This window comes from Aulonocara stuartgranti (assembly GCF_965226115.1).
Source record: "Aulonocara stuartgranti genome assembly, chromosome: 6".
NCBI classification, from domain to species: Eukaryota; Metazoa; Chordata; class Actinopteri; order Cichliformes; family Cichlidae; genus Aulonocara; species Aulonocara stuartgranti.
The window spans coordinates 36,218,552-36,238,704 of record NC_138944.1 but is presented as its reverse complement, the minus strand read 5'-3'; the positions used below and the strand labels follow the sequence as shown (position 1 = coordinate 36,238,704).

The window sequence follows — 20,153 nt, the reverse complement described above, 5'->3', positions numbered from 1 at the left end:
CTCAGTGATGTTCTTAAATCCCAAATCATCACAGTTCAAAGTTACGAAACTCCGCTACAAGCCTGGATTCTGTTTATATTTCTTTTAATGTCTCTCACCTTGGATGAGCGAGCGCCATAGGCTGTCCTTGGGTCAAAATGGTAGCGGATGTCTCTGCGTCCAGTGATCCTGATGTCTACATTCAGACTGAGGTCATCAGGAGGTCTCTTGATCATATACTCTGACAATGCCTGAAGCACCACCATGGTGGACTGGAAGAGTAGAGAACGAAAAAACCTAACTGGCAGCCTTCTGACAATTAAATCTGGCATGAAATATAATATCAACAAGTGAAATAAATCTAAATATCCTTTAACTGACCTGAGTAGAGCCAAAGCCGCCTCCTCTTCTTCGCTGGCTGTTCAGCCATTTAAAGGCTGCTGCTGCTTCCTCCATGTGACCCAACTTAATAAGAGCCAGCAGGGCATAGCCGGTCGCCTCCAAGGTGAAGAAGTGGTTTTCCCTGTCAGGCCAGTGGCTGCCACCTGCAGCAGCGACAGAATTAGAGGGATGTTTTACACTTATCCTCAGTGGCTTTTTGATACTATTTGAATGCCGGCTTTAAGAGCACACAGCTTTAGTCCGTACAGCAAAAGTGCAGTGATTAGGGCTATGTCATACCATACTGTCTGCCATAACATCAGTACAAACTTTTACGTGATTGAAAAATAGTGTTATATGACAATATCAACGATATAGCAAGTAAACAGAATCCTGCTAGTAGACAGAAATTAGTTAAATTCAAATATATTGTATTTTATTTATGTAGCACTAAACCACAACAGTTCCTTTAAGGTGTGTTTTATTTTCAGGTGAATACCTTATAATAATACACAGAAAACAGCCAGATGACTCCCTAGGAGTGATTTGGCGACAGTGGGAAGGAAAACTCCCTTTTAACAGGCAGAAACCTCCAGCAGAACCAGGCTTTTTGTTTTACTGATGCTTTGCATGATGATAAACCAGGACTTTAAGCAAGTTTTAGTTGCTTAAGGTACACTTACTCTGGTAACTCAAATGAAAACAAGAAAACAAAACAAATCAAATTAAAAAACAGAACTATAATCATTCTGATTGAGGATACCTCGGGCTGCAGCTTCGAGTAACGGTTGATGAACATTGTGAGGTGCCCCCACAAGAGCCAGAGCATAAGAGGTGATGGCCACGGTGTACGGTCTCCTCCCATTTCTAGTCAGTGCATTGGTCAAGTACTGTGTCGTCTTACCCATGGCATTCTATACCACATGAGTGGGTAGATGATGGGTTAGTATAATTACAATTACAACAAGTGTTAAAGAGACATTGCTGCTTGTAACTTACCTCCATCTCCAAACCAGGAATGACACAGGTGATCCCTGCCTGCTTGGCCTCAGCTAGTGCGATGTGGACAAAGGCGGTAAGTGTTATCTCTGGGTCATCGCCACGGAGACCGCCCTAGAGGCGATGAGAGGGAGAAGGGCTTTATCGCAGTTATCAAAGATTTTGGGCAGAAAGCACCTAAAGTAAATTTCCTGGTTCCTTTATAGCACTTTTCTTTCCTACTGAGCACTCAAGGAGCTTAGACAACATTACCCAAAGAACTTCTATCTAATATTTGTCGATGATATAATCTAACAGTGATGATCCGATGAACGCATCAGAGGAACTCAGTATCTTTCCGAAGGATACTGTGCAAATTGCATGCAGACTGGAACAGTCCACCAACAACCATTCAGTTAGTACGGGACCTGCTCTACCTTCTGAACTAGAAACTTTTTAAGGGGTTATTCAGTATTTGAGACCTTCATCATCTCTTTCTCCCATGCCTTGTAATTTTGTATTACAGTTTTTTACAGACGCTAGGACACATTTCTCAATACTTAGGTCACGTTTGCAAAACTCCTCACACAGTGAGCACAACAGAAGTCTATGTGGGCTAAACTGAGGACCAGTTATCATTGTTTTGGCACAAAATGCATTCAATGACTACATCTCTCAAATTTAATGAATCATCTTCTCACTCAGACACAACAACTGCCAAAAAGCTTTGTACGGACAGGACATTTTGCATGTGCTTACATACTGTTTTCAAAACTGTTAAACTTATGGCCAAAACAATAACACAATGCAAAACTTGAAAAGACAGCAAAATTCAACAACAATATTTTATTGAAACATATTTTAAATCTAAAAATGCAGTTTAACCAGCCACAGCTTGTTCTCATTGTAGATGAACATCTACACAGGTGTTACTCCTTCAATTTTTCAACTCCTTCAATTCTGGCATGCCAGAAGATTCTTTCCTAGGTGTGTTGCCCTAGATGACATAAGATGTGATGTGGATGAGAACCTGTGGCCAAATGGAGAAGACCGAGTAGATTAGCATTACTATTGTATGTGTATCAGTGGATGGTGTGTATACAAATTCTTGTATTTTGGGATTACTTAGTGCAAAAAAATAAAAAATACATAAACAAATATTAACGAATTCTGCATGATGTCTGATTCATTCCAGTAACATATATTGAAATTATAAACAGAGATGTGTCCTTGTTTTACACAAGTAAACACTGTGTAATGCTACATGTTGTTAGTGTTTTTTAGGTCATTGTTTTGTGGGTGACAAAGTGTGTTTGTCGGCTGTCAACCTTTGCTAGTGTTCTGGAAGAATGAGTTTATTTGAGACCTGAATGAAGTGTTTTGGTAGTTGTAGTGCATTTTGAATGTGAAATGAACTGCTTTGCCAAGCTGACGGTCAGTTAGGAGGATTGTGTGAAGTGTTTTGCAAAAGTGACCTAAGTATTGAGAAATGTGTCCTAGCGTCTGTAAAAAACTGTAAAACCATCGGAATAATTCAAGTATTTGATTATTTAGAATTTTAATCACTGAATAAAGTGTCTAAAATAATGGAAACTATTTTAAATGAGTTAAATAAAGTTGTTTGTTAGATTTTAAAAATGTACAAATGCTTAAAGTTAAAGAAAGAAAATATGTCATCAGAAAATAGTGGCATGCTACATGACAGCGTGCTTTTTCTGTTGTTCATCAGCAGACAAAAGGATTATAAAGACTGGGCCTTTTTGTTGTATTTATATTCTACTTTCATAATAATCTCTTTCTTTTCAGTTTATTGATTTGATTTTGTTAGTCTTGGAAGTTGTGATTGAATAATAAAGCAATCATTTTGAAAGGTGTAGTTTTTACTTCATATTTGTATTTTATCCATCTATCCTTATGGGCTCAAATTGTGGTCATAAATATTTTGTACAATGTGAAAGGACCATAAAGCAGCTCTATAAAGCACCCCTCCAATAGCCAAACCCATCTGTTCTCCGATTGGATTGTTAAATTTGTGATTGACATGACATGGTGTCTCTCTCCCCTCCCTCCAGGACATTTACAGCACCCGTCTCACTAAAAAAGCCCTTTGCATAGCGGCTGATCCCACGCACCCAATGCAAAGCTTCTTCAAGCTGCTGCCGTTGGGGAGGAGACTGCGGAGTCTCCAGGCCAGGACCAGCAGGCTGAAGGACAGCTTCATCCATCAGGCTGTCAGGAAGCTTAACTCCCTCCCGATTCTGCCCCCTCTCCCCTCTCTCCTCCACGGTCTCACTGAACTCTGTCACACACACACAAACACACACACTCTCTGACTCACTCACTGGCCTGCACCAGTTACCAGTCACTTTGTGGAGCATTGGACTGCCATTACCTCATAAGACTTTGTTGTTACACTTTCTCTTACCGTACATTACTAAATCTCCATTTGCACTATTTGCCTATTTGCACTACTCTGCCTGGTTTACACTCAATGTCACTTACCCATTATATTGTATATTGTATAGCTTTCTTGTTATATGTAAAATTGTATTTATTTAAATTTTTACTTTTTAATTATTTTACTTGCATTTTTAATCACTTTTATATTTAAATATATTTAAATGTTCATTTGCTATTTATCTAGGGATTGAGAGTAACGCAATTTCTATTCTCTGTATGTCCTGTACATGTGGCAGAATCGACAAATAAAGTTGATATTTGACTTTGACATTGGCCAATCAGATGAAAGGAAGAAAAATAGGGTCAAAATTTGTACTTGTAACTTGAAACTTGAGTGCAGAGTTTCACACGTATTTTTTGGCTAAGTCCACACACAAATGTTTTTTACGCACACACAAATTCTTTTTACACATACAAATCCTGATTTACAAGTACAAAATATTTATGACCACAATCTGAGCCCATATATCCTACCGACAGTACAGATTCAGACAACAATTAACACTCACATTTACAGGTGTAAGCGATGGTACAACAGGCCATCTACCAATCAGAAGGTTGGTGGATTGACTCCCAGTTCTCCATAGGAGAGTCCACGCTGTGGTTGAATCTCAGATTCAGAGGGAACAATATAGTTTTTGCCTGGGTTATGGATCACAAGAACAGCTCTTTAATCTGTAAAGGATAAGGGATTCTGCCCAACCAGTCTACATCTTCTTGGAGAAGGCATCAACCGTGTCTCTTAGGGGATCATGTAGGGAGCACTGTGGGAGGATGGATATCTAACCTGTTGTGCCATCTGGTCATGAGCTCTGGGTCATGACTGAAAGAAAGAACGTCTGGGCTTCTCTGCTTAGACGACTGCCCACAAGACAGACGGACGGATGGACGGATCAATAGACTGATGTTTATTTTCCAAGTTACAGTTTGTCTGAATGGTTTAAATTTGATAAACTTAGCTGTAATAGCTATCATAATGAAACAGCTTATTTTGTTATTACACATTGTGGTGGGGCGTGGTTTGCGGTGCCGTGCGGACGCACCTGCACGGCATCCGCAATCACGCCGGCCGTGTTAAAACACTGGGACTCAGGGGTTGGTGTGTGTGTGGTGTGACGTGAATTAAATAAAGTTGGCTCTGAACGTTGCTCCGTGGTCCCGCCGTGCCTTATTCACGCCACATTGGTGCCGAAACCCAGGAGGCAGCACGGCGGGTCCGTATCGGAGTCAGGGAATGGAGGAGCTGGCCCGGAGGGTGGCCGAAATGGCGGCCGCCCAGCGGGAGCAGGCGGCGGAGGTGCGTCGCCAGCAGGAAGAGCTGCAGGACCGGTCCGAGCGCCACCTGGAAAGGATTGGGGAGCTGGTGGCGCTGCTCTGGGCCTGGGCGCCACCCCCACAAGTGTGTCCCGAGGACAGTGAAGCGGTGGAGGAGCCGTGTGGGGCACCTCGGCAGCCGGAGGTGGTGGACGAGTCACGCGGGGGTCCGAGCCTGCCGGAGGAGGAGGAGCAGCCGGGTGAAGGGCTGCTCCTGCCGGGAGCGGTGGAGGAGCCGCTCCAATCGGAGGCGGAGGACGAGGCGGGCGAGGGGCTACACCTGCCGGAGGAAGAGGAGTCGCTCCACCCAGAGGTGGACGAGGGGCTGTGCCTGCTGGAGGCGGAGGCGCAGTGCGGGGAGCCGCTCCAAACGGGAGTGGCGGAGGCGGAGCAGCCGTGCGAGGAGACGGAGGTCCCTGCTCCAGAGCAGCCTGCGCAGCCGGAGTTGGAGGCAGAGGAGCGGGATAGCCCCGCTAAGCCGGGGGTCGGCGGGCTGGCTAGTCCAGCCTCGCTGCCACCAGTCGATTCTGCGCGCCTGACGTCTGCCCAGCCGCCTGTGTACAGGAGCTCACAGCCATGCCTGTGGGGCCGTGTCCGTTTGCTACGCGGCCGACCTCCGGACCAGCTTCGCCGTTGCCGCTGGATGCGCGGGCGGCCACCAGAATGGACGCTTCCCCGTCGCTTGGGCTGGGGCGCCGATGTTTTGGGCCGAGTCTCGCCCCAGTTCGCGGGGGGGGGGAGTAGGTTCGGCCAGATTGCTCCCCGGCCTCAATCGGGCGATGGGGGTATGTGGTGGGGCGTGGTTTGCGGTGCCTTGCGGACGCACCTGCACGGCATCCGCAATCACGCCGGCCGTGTTAAAACACGGGGACTCAGGGGTTGGTGTGTGTGTGTGTGTGTGTGTGTGTGGTGTGGCGTGAATTAAATAAAGTTGGCTCTGAACGTTGCTCCGTGGTCCCGCCGTGCCTTATTCACGCCACATCACACACACACCAACCCCTGAGTCCCCGTGTTTTAACACGGCCGGCGTGATTGCGGATGCCGTGCAGGTGCGTCCGCAAGGCACCGCAAACCACGCCCCACCACACACATTTATTGCAATTAAAGTTTTTATTTATTCTGTCGCACTCCATAAATTCTACATTTCTGTGGCTGCACTGAATAAATTTGTCCTTTTTCACATCTGATTTTCAGTCGTGTGTTCAGGCTGAGAGGTTATGCTCGTGAAGACGTGTAGTTTACAAGAGAAACAATACAAGGACCAGGAAATGAAAACTTTTCTCTCTTTGAGTGGAAACCACATGGATTACCAACCTCACAGTGTGAGTGTGTGGCTGTATACGTGCATGTGTTTCTCACCGTCATGGTAGTGCTGTAAACTGGGTTGTCCTCTACATACATTCCTTTATTTTCTCTGAGTTTGTTCATCACCAGGTAGACCAGAGGGTCGCACACTTGTTGCTTCTCAATGCCCATGATGGAGTGAGCCATGGAGAACACCTTTACCACATATGCTGTGATCCTGTCAATCACAATCTATGTCATATATATGATTTATCTAACAGAATAAATTTTATCTATTTATGAATCTCAAACTGATTTTCCTCACTGACTCACTTCTGTACAGTTTAGCACAGTAAAACTGAAATAAACATGTATTGTTTTTGTTATGTGACACATGTAAGTTGGAAAATCACTACCGCAAAGACTAATAAAAATAATATTTTAGTGTTGTCAAAACTGAAATACTTGAAAGCTCTAAGAATGTAAGGATTCGTCAGTACCAGGTACTCGCTCCTTCCCTCCTGTAGGGCGGGTAAGAGCCGTCACGCCTTCTGTATGCCAGCTGATTGTCATAGCCTGAAAACACAAAAGAATTTCCTGTTTTAACCACAAAGACATAGACAATAACTAGGTGTTCATATTCCAGCCTTTTGTGCTTAGAAAGTTTTTTGCAAACTGGTTTTAGATTTCTTTTGCAAACCTCAGCTTTTATTGTAGAATTAAGCCATAGAAAATAATAAAAACAGTAAATCCCCCTTTCCTTCTTTTTTGTTCTTCGCTTTTTGCTTTCGTCTCACCTCTCTTGATGTACTGGAGAGCCTCTGCTCTGCGCTGCACGCCTACGCTCTCCCAGTTGTCAGTTCGGTCTAAGTAGAGGGTGGCAATGAGGGGCAGAGTAATGGAGGCTAGGTTCTGCTCCACACAGCCACCAGGCATCCTGATCAGAGATCCCAGAGAGTCCTCGTTGATGGAGTTCTCAATACTGTCTGCTAACACGCTGCCTAGTAGGGAAAAAGAAGTTTCATGAACAAGCCTCCTTCTTGGTTTCATTTTTGATCCTTCTCACCACTCTGACAGTTACTGACCTCTGACATTGATCAATGACTCAGGTTGAGAGTTTGGCACTACTGACTCCAGTTCAATCTTTCCAACACGGACTGTCTGCGTTCCTGTTTTGGATGCAAACATATTGACACCGAATTAAAAATGAAGAAACTCAAAGGGAGCAGATATAAATGTGAAACCTCATAACTTTGGTAAACTTTAGACCCAGTTCCATAAAATCTAAATAAAAACAGAATGCAAAGATTTGCAAATGTCACAAAACCACATTTTATTCATAATAGAAAATATCAAATGTGAAAATGCACCATTTTAAGAAAATTGTTATTTCATTTTGAATTTGATGGCTGCAACACAATACAGGACAGGGCTGTATTTATCGCTATGTAGCATCCCCTCTTCTTTTAACTACAGTCTGTAAAAGTCTGGTAACTGAGGAGACCAGTTGCTGAACTTTTGGGAGAGGAATGTTTTCCCGTTCTACATCCGAAATAACAGTCTGCAATGCTGGGATCCACATGGCCTGACCAACAACCCCAATGCCAAACGATGGCACCTCTCTTTGGAGAGTTTTTCAGTCTATCCCAGACCCTAGCTGTTCAACGGGTGTCCTGGGTGTTGGATTTTTTGTTTCACGTGTGGTTAAAAGTAGTTGTGGGTTTAAAGAATCGATTTTCCTGATTCAAATCGATTTTAGTTTTAGAAATCGCTCCCAAAACTATTTCAACAACCACCAAACAGCTAGTGTCAGCTTTGTTTTTATACATAGGCTAATTATAAAAACATGGATATGTCCTGATAAATGATCAGAATTATAACATTTCTGACTGTCTGAGTCAAATCAAATCGGGACCTTGTGAATCAGAATCAAAGCAGTTATAGAAATCGAGTCTCTTTTGAATGAGGTTTGGCACAGAGAAGATGAGGCAGGAACTAGTATGTGTGGATAGCTAAATGTATTCACAGACAGTGAGTTCGGGGACTGATCACATGCCAGTTATTACTGCAGTGCTGTCTGAGAGTCTAAAGATCAAGGGCACCCAATTTTTCAACCCTGCCCCCTTGCACGCAGAGAGATTCTTTTTTTAGATGATGTTATGTATGATAACTGATGATAAATAAATGAGGGATACTAGAGCAAAATTTTTCTGCAATTTTTAGACTCAGTTTGTGAACTCGGTGAGCCTCCGCCCTCCTAATCTGTTCGTTTTAGAACTATTCATGTTACTGAGCTGCTACCAATAAACCCAGTTAGTCTCCAGCTGTTCCTCCAGCTGTTTTGTTTAGTACCACATACTTTTCCCACTTTTTTTGAACTGTGCTTCTGCCATTAAATTCAAAATGAGCTAATTTTCCATGAAGTACTAAAGTGTGTCATTTTAAACATTCGATGTTCTTATTATAACTCTATTGTGAATATGCATCTATGAGATTTTCAAGTCATTACATTCTGTTATTATTTACATTTTACATATTTGTCACAACCTTTTGGGAACTGTGGTCATAAAATAGGGAATGACACATTATCATACCTCACTGCTTACTCATCTACTTACCCCCCTCAGCGGATGGGTTCAACACCACACTCCAAACTTCAGTCTTCTGCACTCCATCGAGCTGTTTGTATCAGGAAAAAAGGTTTTGATTCAAGAAGATATGTGTTACTTATTAATTATCTTCTAAGCACACAGAAAATGCCAGTTTCATCACACAGTCACTTACCACTACCCGTAAAAGCTTCTGGATACGGTCTCCTCCCGTCATGTCTCTCCCGAGCACCATCACCTCCAAGGGATGTTTTCCCACCACCAGCGGTACAATGGTGTAGGGCACAGCTATCGAAGAGCCAGCTGGCACTGTCACTTCCTGTGTGTGTCTGTCCTTGAAAGCAATGCTGCATATGCCTTCAGTCTTCATGAGCACCACCCTGACCTGAGCAGAAAGCGATCAGCCGTTACAGAAGAAGAAGCTGGTAATTTATGAGAAAGAGTAAAAGTAAGTCAATAATCTTACATGTAGTTCCTCAGAGCCGTAGTTATGGACCACAGCTTTTATTTCAACCTGTTCGTGTCTCGCCACTGAATATGGCAGCTTCAGCTCCACAAAGAAACGTTTCCACGCTCTGAAGTTGTAGGGCTCCGCAACACAGAAACCTGCAGATTCACAAGATGGTGAAAAACGTCTGTGAGGGATTAGGATTCTGACAATTTCTCTATCATTCGGGTTGATGATAGAAAACAGGATAGTTTGGAAACTTTTAATCGTGGAGCATTGTTTGCCACTGTTTGTTTTCACCTGGAGGTGATGGAGGTAGAGCACATTCACTCTGTTGCCAAGTGTGAAAGTATATTATTTTCTTTTGCTCTGAGAAATTGGTGGTTGACAGAATGTGAAAAACGTTGTCCTTAACTTTTAGTTAAACATAGAAAAGCAAAACGTATTTTTTTAAAATGGTTAATTTAAGAATTGGGTTAATTTTTGATTGTTGCCAGGACACGATATTTCTTATTAATATAAGACATCCCTACAAATCATGCTTTAATCTTACATGGTAGTGTAAAACTTGCTGTCATTTCCTCCTGATTAAACTACTGTAACTCCTTATACACTTGATTGAGCCAATAAAATACACACTGTCTGGAACAACCTCATAGAGGAAATCTGATCACAGTATCTTCCAAAACACTCTTAAGTTAACATTTGTATACATTTCTCACTGACTCTTGTTTTATGTTGTTTTTTTTTATAATATTTTATCATCTCTCCTCTCCAGATCTCTCCTGTCTCTCTCACTATGTCTATCTCACTTTGTAAAGTATTATGTCAATGTGTTTTGAAATACACTATATAAATATTGTGTATTATTACCACTATTACAAAAAAAGTGTTGTAACAGTATATCCATAATCAAACATAATGATAATTTTTAGATAACATCCTTTTTTGGGATTACACAAAATAACCGTTTTTTATCTGGAAGTTTAAACGTGTTTCCCATTAAAGCCAGACTGCATCAATTTCCAAAAACTGAGTCCCTAACCAGTTAAGCACTTTGATTCCCAGTTCGCTGTCATCTCACCTGTGTGGGGTGATGCACTGACAGCCAGAAGCCCCCATTCTGTGATGCTATCAGGTAAGGGGTCCCCCATTGTCAGCGAGGCCAGCCTGTTGATAAGATCCATGTTATTTTTTTTTTTTTATCTTACAATAGATCCAAGCTCAAAACTACAAGTAGACAATTGCTATACTATATTATACTATGTAGAAATTTTGCATACTCAACAGAAAATGTGTACAGTATAGATGTCTAAATATATATTTAAAGTAAGATTTTAAAAAAATAAACCTTTTACAGTTAATACACAGAACATTTAATTTTAAGTAAAGTTTTTCTTTTTTGTTTGTTTGTTTTTTGCTGTTAACAAACAACAAATCAGTGTTTAATCACTAACTCCATCCCATTAGTTTGAGTCTGATCTATCATGAAGTCTTTATTTCAGAAGAATAACATTTGGTAATGATTAACTAATGAATAATGGAGTACACTGAATTTTACTTTCCACTAATGTCATTAGACTTAAATTTATTTATGAACTTACCACCTATGACACCAAACATGCTGTATATAAAAAATAAAGCACTGACTAATAAATTAACATGAATTAGATATTACTAATCACCTGTGTATATTAGTTATCATTGTTAGCTGAAACATAACTAGCCAATAACAATTCATTAACTACCAGTTTACTGTAGTACGAGTTATGATTATGGCATAATAATGTGCAGTTTAAAAAATGACACTTCTCACTCTCTTTTATCTCTATTAAACTGCAGTGAAGGTTTCTGAAGTTTCAGCAAACAATCTATAAAACATTAACTTGGTTCTAGACACTAGCAGATGGTTTTCACAGAGCAAGCACGACACAGATACAGTGCAGGAATTTGTGTTGCTACATTGTGAGTGTACGCACACACACCGATGGTCACGATGGTGAAACACAGAATGATGTTGTGTTCATGTTTTCTGCACTTAGAACTGTTTGTTCTGCTGTTATCACTGACCGAACAGCACGATCCCGCTCGCTTAAAAAAATGTTTTTTTCTTTTATCAGACAGACAGATTGAGAGAAATCAGTGAGCGATGATCCTAATTAGTCCATTAATCTGTGGATGTTGACAGAAGGACAGCATTTCAAGCCAAGTCTTGTAAACTTTTCAAATACTGCGGACATTTAAGTGTTGCAGCAACACGTGTTTAAAAGTCTATTAGTTCAGTTCGATTTGATTTACTGTATCACACCAAAACACAACAGTATTCGCCTCAAGGACCTTTATATTGTGAGGTGCAATAAAAGTCTTTAAAGGTCAATGGATATAAAATACTGTGTTCCTGCTAACCCACAGAAACGCTGGTTTACTGTATATTTTTATCAGTGACGATGAATCATGATATTTTACAAACCGAGTTACACACTGCTAGTAGAGTGTACACCGCAGTCAAATCAACCCACTGAACTTGAGTTCAGTTTTTTCCCACTGGAGCCCACATGATATTAAAGCATCTGTAACTAATACTTTCAGTTTACCTGTTTCCTCCACCATGCTTTCACACTGTGATAAATTTGGTTTAATATGAATTACATGCAAGTGGGAACAATCACAAAGGCTACACTAAGGGCGGATATTTGCATTATTGTGATGCGGTAACTGTGGATTTGCCTAGAGCTGATACTGATCTGTGTTTGTCTCTGTGCTTGATTTTTAAGATTTCATTCAGGTGGTTTATCACTAAAGAAAAAGCTGTTACCAGTGTCCATGATGAAGGGGTGAGAAGTAAGTGTAGGAGAGAAAGGCAGTATATGACGATGCTTTAAATATCGGACTAGTGGAAAGTTAAAAGTATTAATGAACAGAGATGGGCAGTAACACATTACAAGTAACACGTTGCTTTTTTCAAAGAACAAGTAAAGTAAGGGATTACTATTGCAAAAAAGTAATTAGATTCCTATTACTTTCCGGTAAGCACGCTGCGTTATGGTTACTAAAACGTCATTGTGTTTGTGAGTATTGTTATGATATTTTGATACCACGGTTAGCATTTACAGAAGATTGTTTTATACAGAAAAGAGTTGCTCAATAAGGCCCATCTACTAGTTGTTTTTCTCTTTCTCTGTGACCCAAGAATTAATGTGTAGGACTCACAAGCTGGTACCCCAAGGTCGAAAACACCACAGAGATGAGACCACTTCCTTACTCCCATCCTCCCTTTTTCTTTATCTCCTGGAAAAGGCTCGTTAAAGGCTAGGTGGTTTGTTTCAGAATTCACTGATGAAAGAACTCTGTATTCTATGTCTAGGAGTGTATTTTGCTGGGATGATCATAAATTGTAGCTGAGCTGATAAACTACACACAGGATACTTCTTTGCTCACAAGGCAGGAAGACGTTTCCTTATTTGGTCTGTACCGGTTTGAACTGGGAAAGCTGACACACGAACCTTTTTTTCATCTATATAAACTGCTGTGTATCAAATAAACCTTTGAGTCGATTGGGAAGGCAACCTAAAGCAGTCTCTGTTTTCTTGTTCTCCCAAGCTGCTCCCGAGCTCGTACTAACACGCTGAATGGCATACCTGAGTGTTACTTTAAATAATTAGGAATCTTAGAAGGAAAGGACAAAACTCTGCTTATCGCTCACGCCACGGAGGAAACCCGGGATGGCAATTTCCTTCAATTTTGGTGTCAGAAGTGGGATTACTGACAGAAGGTAAATATGCGTCTTTCATATTTATATAGAGACCTATTATACCTCTCTCAGTGATCGATCCATAAAAAAACGGGATATGCTGACGAAGTTTCACTTAGTGATCCAGAGAGATACACTGACTGACTTCCTCAGTCCCCGAATAAAGTAAATTAACCCTTGTGTGGTGTTGGTGGACACAGGAAGTTGCCTGTTGTCTTGAATATTTTAATTTTGTTTAAGTTGCTCACTCAGAAAGAGTGACACAGGAAGTTGCCTGTTGTCTTAAATACTTCTCGTTAAGTGAGAAGTTGCTCACCAAAGAGTGACACAGGAAGTTGCCTGTTGTCTTAAATACTTCTCGTTAAGTGAGAAGTTGCTCACCAAAGAGTGACACAGGGAGAAGTTGAACGGGTCTCACAGACCCGATTACCATACAAGGGTTAAAAGCAGTAAATTAAAAGCAGAAAGACACAGGAAGTTGCCTGTTGTTTTACGAGAAGTTGCTCGTTAAGCGAGAAGTTGCTCGCTAAGTGAGAGTTGCTCACCCAAACAAAAATTGCTAGCAATAAATTTAAAGTGACCTCAGCTGTGCCGCAGCGAAAATACTAACATAAATCCTCCTAGCGTGTAAACCCCTCTGGAAATCACTGAACATGGGTCAGAATAATTCAAAGACCACAGACAGGTCCGATAAAAAATCTAAAGTACCTGTAAAACCAAAAATTAATAAAATACAAAATAAAGTCTCAAATAACGGCTCAGTATAACTCCCATTTCCGGTTACGTGTAACCTACGTCCGCGAATCGGTGAAGACGTCCATGATCACGTATCCAGAACATGCGGGAGTGCTTATGTGACTGACTTTGTTTACAACTTAAGAAGTTCAATGCATTCTAATTTCTTTTCGGAGCCTTATCCCGAACGATTATCGCCAGAAAACAGGTCAGTAGAAATGTTGAATATCATTTGTGATAAGAAAAGTAGTCTGCTTAAAAAGTCCTGTAGAAAATATATGATAGAATGCCGCGACGTGATGCATCAAATGTTACCGCTATGGACAAAAGGAGGGTAAATAATGACAAAGTCGCCGATTTCTTTAAGAATCTAAAGAAATTCCTGCTAACAATGTCCAGAGACAAAAGTGACTTAAATACAGTAACTATGTGTAAACAGAAGCCTGATGAATCTATCCTAGTATTCATGAAACGCTTTATGCACTGTTGGACAAGCTAGAGGTGCAAATTTAGCTCAGTTTTCCAGCAGCCGCAGACACCCAGAGCAAAAATGAATTTGTGTATTTAATTTAACACAAAGGGTGAAATGTTTGCTGACACTGATAACAGCTTATGTTTTCTCTGCCCTATGTACCGACATGATGGAGAAGGAACATCCTCTGTGTCAGCTGGACCCTCAGCAGAGAATGAACTCAACATCCTTTTTGTCCGGTACTCTATGTCACACACTGTGCCAAAAAAACGTGTACAGACGCCACTAACAGGTAATCCCATGACTGGGAGCCACACTTTTGTTTCTCTCACACTGTTCAACAACATGATAACTGCTCACACAAGTGAAGGTCAAACAGTGATTTTGTTACATAACTCAGACATAGGTTACGAAATATGTCGACACATAGATCTAACCTACCCTATCCACTGTACTATTTCTGCAGTTACATTGCCAGCTGAATACCAGAATATGACATTATGGTCTAAAAGTGAGAATGATATAGGATTTATTGACTGTACACTTTATCACGTACACCTATTAAAACACAACAAGCAGTATATGTCAAGCAACATCCCACTTCTGACACCAAAATTGAAGGAAATTGCCATCCCGGGTTTCCTCCGTGGCGTGAGCGATAAGCAGAGTTTTGTCCTTTCCTTCTAAGATTCCTAATTATTTAAAGTAACACTCAGGTATGCCATTCAGCGTGTTAGTACGAGCTCGGGAGCAGCTTGGGAGAACAAGAAAACAGAGACTGCTTTAGGTTGCCTTCCCAATCGACTCAAAGGTTTATTTGATACACAGCAGTTTATATAGATGAAAAAAAGGTTCGTGTGTCAGCTTTCCCAGTTCAAACCGGTACAGACCAAATAAGGAAACGTCTTCCTGCCTTGTGAGCAAAGAAGTATCCTGTGTGTAGTTTATCAGCTCAGCTACAATTTATGATCATCCCAGCAAAATACACTCCTAGACATAGAATACAGAGTTCTTTCATCAGTGAATTCTGAAACAAACCACCTAGCCTTTAACGAGCCTTTTCCAGGAGATAAAGAAAAAGGGAGGATGGGAGTAAGGAAGTGGTCTCATCTCTGTGGTGTTTTCGACCTTGGGGTACCAGCTTGTGAGTCCTACACATTAATTCTTGGGTCACAGAGAAAGAGAAAAACAACTAGTAGATGGGCCTTATTGAGCAACTCTTTTCTGTATAAAACAATCTTCTGTAAATGCTAACCGTGGTATCAAAATATCATAACAAGTATGTCTCATGACAATGACATGAGTACGTGCAACAACTGTGGCAGCAACAGACGTGTGTAGATCAACATGCAGCGTTTAAAGCTTGGAGGTACTGACATTACTTTTAGTTTGATTCCGTAAAAAGTGGCAAAAACATTAACGTCTGCTGCACACTATTTTCAAGTAATTTGACCAACATTGTTTATGACTCAAGTACTCAACAGTGGTTTAATTGCATGTCCCGCTTTGCAGCTGAAACAACCAAGTTACTAACTAACCAATCAGACTTGTCTTCATTAGATGTAACCTCTGGTCTAATCATTTACTCACCCGTCTCTGCTGTCTCTATCTGCCTGATTGGGCAGGTTAACATCCATCCACATCCAAGACTCATAGAACTTGGAACGCAGATATACGTCAGCCTCATCTGTATACTCTTCTTCCTCTTCGCCTTCCTCGATGATCTCTTTTGCAATTGAACTAAGCACATCATATTCGTCCTCTGCTTTCCTCGCATAATTCTCAAGGTACACTTCACGCCCAATTGGTCCAGGCTGGCCGGGAAATGAACGCAATACTTCAGTTTCAGGTCGTCCTGGTAGTCCAGGTTGTCCTTGTAGTCCAGGTTGTCCAGGTCGTCCTTGTAGTCCAGGTTGTCCAGGTGAAGGATATCTCCAGTCTGTAATATTTGAATATATTCACACAGTTATGCACATAGTGTTTTAGACAACACCCAGCAGATTGTTAATCAAACAATCAAGATGTGATTAAAGTATAAGCGTTTAGCTTTTACTGGTGTTGACTACATCCATAGTTATTATTGGAGAAATTAGTGAAATGTTTTTTTGTTTCTTTTTTTTACATAATAAATAAAATGTTTCTGTAGAACATGAGGTGCTCTTAAACTCCAAAAATCTATTGGCGATCTCAGTAGATGGAGCAGGAGATGCCTTCTGCCCTGATCAGAGAGTTTCAGTGCTGTGAGTAAAAGAGGACAAAATGCCGCAACTGGCGCTCCACAGGAAAACAGTAAATGTCAAGCAGACTGTTTTCCTAAGAAGCAGCTCCCAGTAAGCTAGCAGAGGTCAATGTCCTTAAACTGATTTGAGAGGACCCAAAGTTTTAGATTTGTGCCAAATCTAGAAATGTCTTTAAATAATAATATGAACTATTTTTGATTAACTATTTTATTGTTATACTGCTAAATTTTAAATTAAATGTAAAAAGCTTTGACATATCAAGCTAAAATCAAAGATATGAATGCCAAATTGATGAGAAAGAAGTATAGAAATTACTGAAGTTCTCTTGCGAGAGATGTATTCTCCGATGTGGCATAATAATGTGAGCAGCAGTGGTGGTGGGAACAGGTGTTGTAGTGGGTGATGGTGTCGTAGGAATCTCTGTATTAAACGGCTGGTCCCTCAATGTGGCGCAGCAATAGCGGAACGCCCGGATGCACTCCCATCCCTCAGTGATGTAGAGGGAGCGTCGTGTGCAAGAGTACGGCATCGGGATCTCCCGAAGGCCATCTTTACAGCAACGATACTGCAGCTTCTCCTTGTAGTGACTCTCTGGAGGCAGAGGGGTGGAAGAGAGGTAAGCAGCAGGGTCAGCACCAGTTGTATGATACTCTGTATTTTGCCATTTCTATGTTAATGAAATGCCAAATTCTAAATGTCTAAAAGTGCGTATAATAAAATTGTTGATAATGTTGCCCTGCATCTGCTGTTTAACCATAACATTTAATGAAATTCACCTTCTCTTAACTTAATTATTTATTTGATGCCATAAATTTCACACTAATGTTACAAGGTGGAAAAGCATAGAAAGCAGAGTTAAACTGCAGGCACAATTTATACGAGCTAATCTCAGCTGACTAAAAAAACAGACAGCACTCACCCAGCTGTGCTTTACGTCGCAGCAGTTCAGCAGAGCGCCGCCTTCTGGCATTGCCTGGACACTGCATGGCTGGGGGAAGAAGAGTAGAATAACACTATTAATCTTTGTATACATAATCAGGGTTTAAGGTGGGATTTGTGAAGTGTTGAGACATCTGGCATGGTGGTGTAACACAGGGAGAAGAATAAGATGCGCAACTGCACTGAGGTTTACTGCTTTGTATGGGTTTAATTCAATTCATCAAGACATATAAGGGGACAGATTGGCTTAAATATAAACGGATGCCTGCTACACTTAATGTAAAAAACTGAAACTACTTGCCAGTTATACCCTAATTTCAAAACAACTGTGACATTGTTTAAAATAAACATAAAAATGCAATGATTTGCATTTTTCATTGTGAATAAAATATGGGTTTATGTGATTTCCAAATCATTGCACTGAATTTTTATGTACATTTAGCTAAATGTCCAAGTTTTTATGGGACCGGATTTGTATAAATCTTAGTTTTAAGTCAGTTTTAGTATACTAACTTTTAGCTAAACCCATGCCTAATAGAAAGCACTGTAATATACAGCACTGTAATAGACAGCACTGTAATAGACAGCACTGTAATATACACCATGATGGCCCAAGTGATGAGCAGATTGTAGAAGAAATGGCCTTAGTAGATGTAGAAAGGTCTGATTTGCGGCAGAAACATGGTCTTCAGCTGCTATAAAGGTAAAGAGGGACTAAAAAGTTTAAACTTTCCACAGATGCTCCATGCTGATAGATACCTTTCCTATTTGGGGTTTGAAAGCCACGGCTGGAGGAGAAAAGCAGTCCTGCATCTTGAAATACCCCATTGGCATCTCGGCCTCCCCCTCGTGTGCAACCAATATCACCGTGCTCGACCACATCCCAAATCTGAGCAGAGGGTTCCATTAACAAAAGGTGAAAGGACTTCTGCATTGCAATTGTCTTTTTCAGTCTATTATCAATATTATAAAACAGAAATTTTCCAAATCCAAAAAAGCACACCTTCTTTTGCGTAAGTCTGTCCCTGCTGAGAAGATACACAGCGTTGTCCACGGCCACCAGGCTGACCTTTGCCCCCGGGTCACCTCTTATCTTAAAGCGAAACATCTTCCCAGGAAGGTAGTCTCTGGGTGCGCCGTCCACTGGCCCCACTGTGAGCTATAGCAGAGAATGAAAGCAAAAAAACCCAAAAACACACAAACAGAACCATAAAAGACTAAAGAAAAGAAAAAAAAAACTTTTGTTTGTTGGTTTTCTTGTTATCAGAAACATTTAAGAATGCAATAAAATCATAATTTAAGACTAGTTTAATAATGGTTAATGAACACACCCGGAGTAACTGGGGGTTCAGTGTCACGCCCAAGGATACTCTGACACGCAGACTGAAGGTGGCAGGGTTTAACCACCAACCCTCCAGCTGGTAAACACTGTACCTTCTGAGTGAGTGAGAGAGCTGAGGACTCACCCCTCCTCCAAGACAGGAATCCACCACATCTATCCAGAGGGAGTCGGACACCACCTCCTCTGTGTCCATCCAGGGAATAGTGTAATACGCCACAATACGAAACGATGGCATCATGTCTGGTGTTACCATCAGCCCGATGCTGGTGACCAGCTGACCAGTTATATCCATGCGCCCGGCTTGTATGATTTTTCCTTTACTGAGAATCTGAGAATCACACACACACACACACACACACACATATTTAGTGTATCGAGGAAGTATTCAAAGTGCTTCACTTTTCACTTTTATTTTGTCGTGTTATTTTAAAATGGATTACATTTATTTTTCACCTTAAACTTCTAAACACAACACTCTATTATTAAAAGATGAAAATATATATATATAAAACGTATACAAAGGTAATTCCAGCCTTCGCCATGCCATTTAGAATTGAGCTCAAGTGCATCCTGATTACACTCATCATCCGACAGATTGTCCTGTTGTAAATTTCTTAGATTTTTGCATATTTATCACACTTTTTTATTGCCTCTATCAGTTTGAATAGGGTTACAAAACCATTTCTAAGGCATTACGACTCCAGTGAACCACAATGAGAGCCATTATCCGTAAATGGATAAAACTTGAAACAGTAAAGAACCTTCCCAGGAGTGGTTGGCCTCAACAACTCAGCATCAACGGCTCATCTGTGAGGTTACAAACAAAGCTAGAACAACATATAAAGAACTGCAGGTCTCACTTACTTCAGTCATATTCAGTGTTGATTCATCAATAAGAAACACACTGAGCGATAATGGCATCCATGGGACAGTTCAAATGAGAAAACTACTGCTGACCAAAAAGAACACAAAGGTTCATCTCACATTTGGATTCACAAGACAAAATGTGAGTGCTGTTGCATCTGGTATAAAGCTAGCACAGCATCAAACAGTCATGGTGGTAGTGTGATGGTCTGGGCCTGCTTTGCTGCTTCAGGACCTGGATGACTTGATGGAGCCATGAATTATACAAGACTTTCCTGAAGGAAAATGTCTGACCATCAGTTTATTTCCTGAAGCTCACGAGCACTTGGGTTTTGCAAAAGGACTATAATATGAAAC

The 20,153-nt window shown here is 41.0% G+C and overlaps 1 protein-coding gene and 1 long non-coding RNA gene across 2 annotated transcripts in view; one reads left to right on the top strand and one right to left on the bottom strand.

Moving 5' to 3' along the window:
* The window catches only part of LOC309708510 (venom factor-like), a gene marked incomplete at its 5' end in the record, with an annotated part of 37,223 nt that overhangs the window by 8,764 nt on the left and 8,306 nt on the right, over nucleotides 1-20,153 (bottom strand). The window contains 18 exons of the mRNA XM_082536619.1: nucleotides 99-251; nucleotides 361-524; nucleotides 1,124-1,274; nucleotides 1,360-1,473; nucleotides 6,472-6,634; nucleotides 6,897-6,972; nucleotides 7,194-7,397; nucleotides 7,482-7,565; nucleotides 9,015-9,075; nucleotides 9,181-9,390; nucleotides 9,472-9,611; nucleotides 10,538-10,623; nucleotides 16,002-16,350; nucleotides 16,967-17,242; nucleotides 17,571-17,639; nucleotides 18,350-18,479; nucleotides 18,594-18,749; nucleotides 19,057-19,260. Of these exons, the coding sequence (XP_082392745.1) occupies nucleotides 99-251; nucleotides 361-524; nucleotides 1,124-1,274; nucleotides 1,360-1,473; nucleotides 6,472-6,634; nucleotides 6,897-6,972; nucleotides 7,194-7,397; nucleotides 7,482-7,565; nucleotides 9,015-9,075; nucleotides 9,181-9,390; nucleotides 9,472-9,611; nucleotides 10,538-10,623; nucleotides 16,002-16,350; nucleotides 16,967-17,242; nucleotides 17,571-17,639; nucleotides 18,350-18,479; nucleotides 18,594-18,749; nucleotides 19,057-19,260 (2,790 nt within the window). The remainder of the gene's footprint in view (nucleotides 1-98; nucleotides 252-360; nucleotides 525-1,123; nucleotides 1,275-1,359; nucleotides 1,474-6,471; nucleotides 6,635-6,896; nucleotides 6,973-7,193; nucleotides 7,398-7,481; nucleotides 7,566-9,014; nucleotides 9,076-9,180; nucleotides 9,391-9,471; nucleotides 9,612-10,537; nucleotides 10,624-16,001; nucleotides 16,351-16,966; nucleotides 17,243-17,570; nucleotides 17,640-18,349; nucleotides 18,480-18,593; nucleotides 18,750-19,056; nucleotides 19,261-20,153) is intronic.
* On the top strand, nucleotides 12,544-14,331 carry LOC309708511. Its single transcript, XR_014277287.1, has 2 exons — nucleotides 12,544-13,394; nucleotides 13,461-14,331. It is a non-coding gene; the product is annotated as an uncharacterized lncRNA (long non-coding RNA).